Source organism: Penaeus monodon, chromosome 30 (assembly GCF_015228065.2).
Source record: "Penaeus monodon isolate SGIC_2016 chromosome 30, NSTDA_Pmon_1, whole genome shotgun sequence".
Lineage (NCBI taxonomy): Eukaryota > Metazoa > Arthropoda > Malacostraca > Decapoda > Penaeidae > Penaeus > Penaeus monodon.
Window position 1 is genome coordinate 31,144,965 of NC_051415.1, and position 520 is coordinate 31,145,484.

Here is a 520-nt window from a genome sequence, read left to right on the forward strand (position 1 = left end):
CTTTTAATCCCACTACAAGTCCTCCATATGCACATCTCATACGATTAAACAGGAGACGACCAAGCGCGTGAGCCCGGCGCCTGCTCACCCGCCGACAAGTGTGACGTGTGATCGACCGCGGGACCCAAGCCGTCTCCGTCGTCGCCGACTGCGTGGACGCCGTTTATCAGCTCCCAGTTCCCGCTGTCAGCCGTGTCCTGACTCCAGCCGCAGAAGTCATCCTCGAAGGAGCAGGTCAGCTTGCTCTCGGGCGCGGGGGTCGTTTGGGGGAGTGGGGTGCTTCCCGGGGACGGATAACACGTTCCGGGGAACAGTTCGATGTCGTCCAGGGCGATGTACGCTGAATTCGGACATGAAAGGTGAAACTCTTTTGTAACTAAACGTGTTCAGTAAATGTAAGTTATATTTGAACAAAATATCATTTATGATGTAGCAACTAATTTCACACAATAATAAAAAAGTACAAAGTGCTCTTGTTTCATCCAAAAATTATCACTCCTAAGAGTATCTGCTACATGCG

The 520-nt window shown here is 50.8% G+C and overlaps 1 protein-coding gene across 1 annotated transcript in view; it reads right to left on the reverse strand.

Annotated features, from left to right (window-relative positions):
• LOC119592412 (MAM and LDL-receptor class A domain-containing protein 2-like) overlaps nucleotides 1–520 on the reverse strand; it is a gene marked incomplete at its 3' end in the record, with an annotated part of 16,276 nt that overhangs the window by 7,964 nt on the left and 7,792 nt on the right. The window contains 1 exon segment of the mRNA XM_037941233.1: nucleotides 89–340. Within this exon segment, the coding sequence (XP_037797161.1) occupies nucleotides 89–340 (252 nt within the window).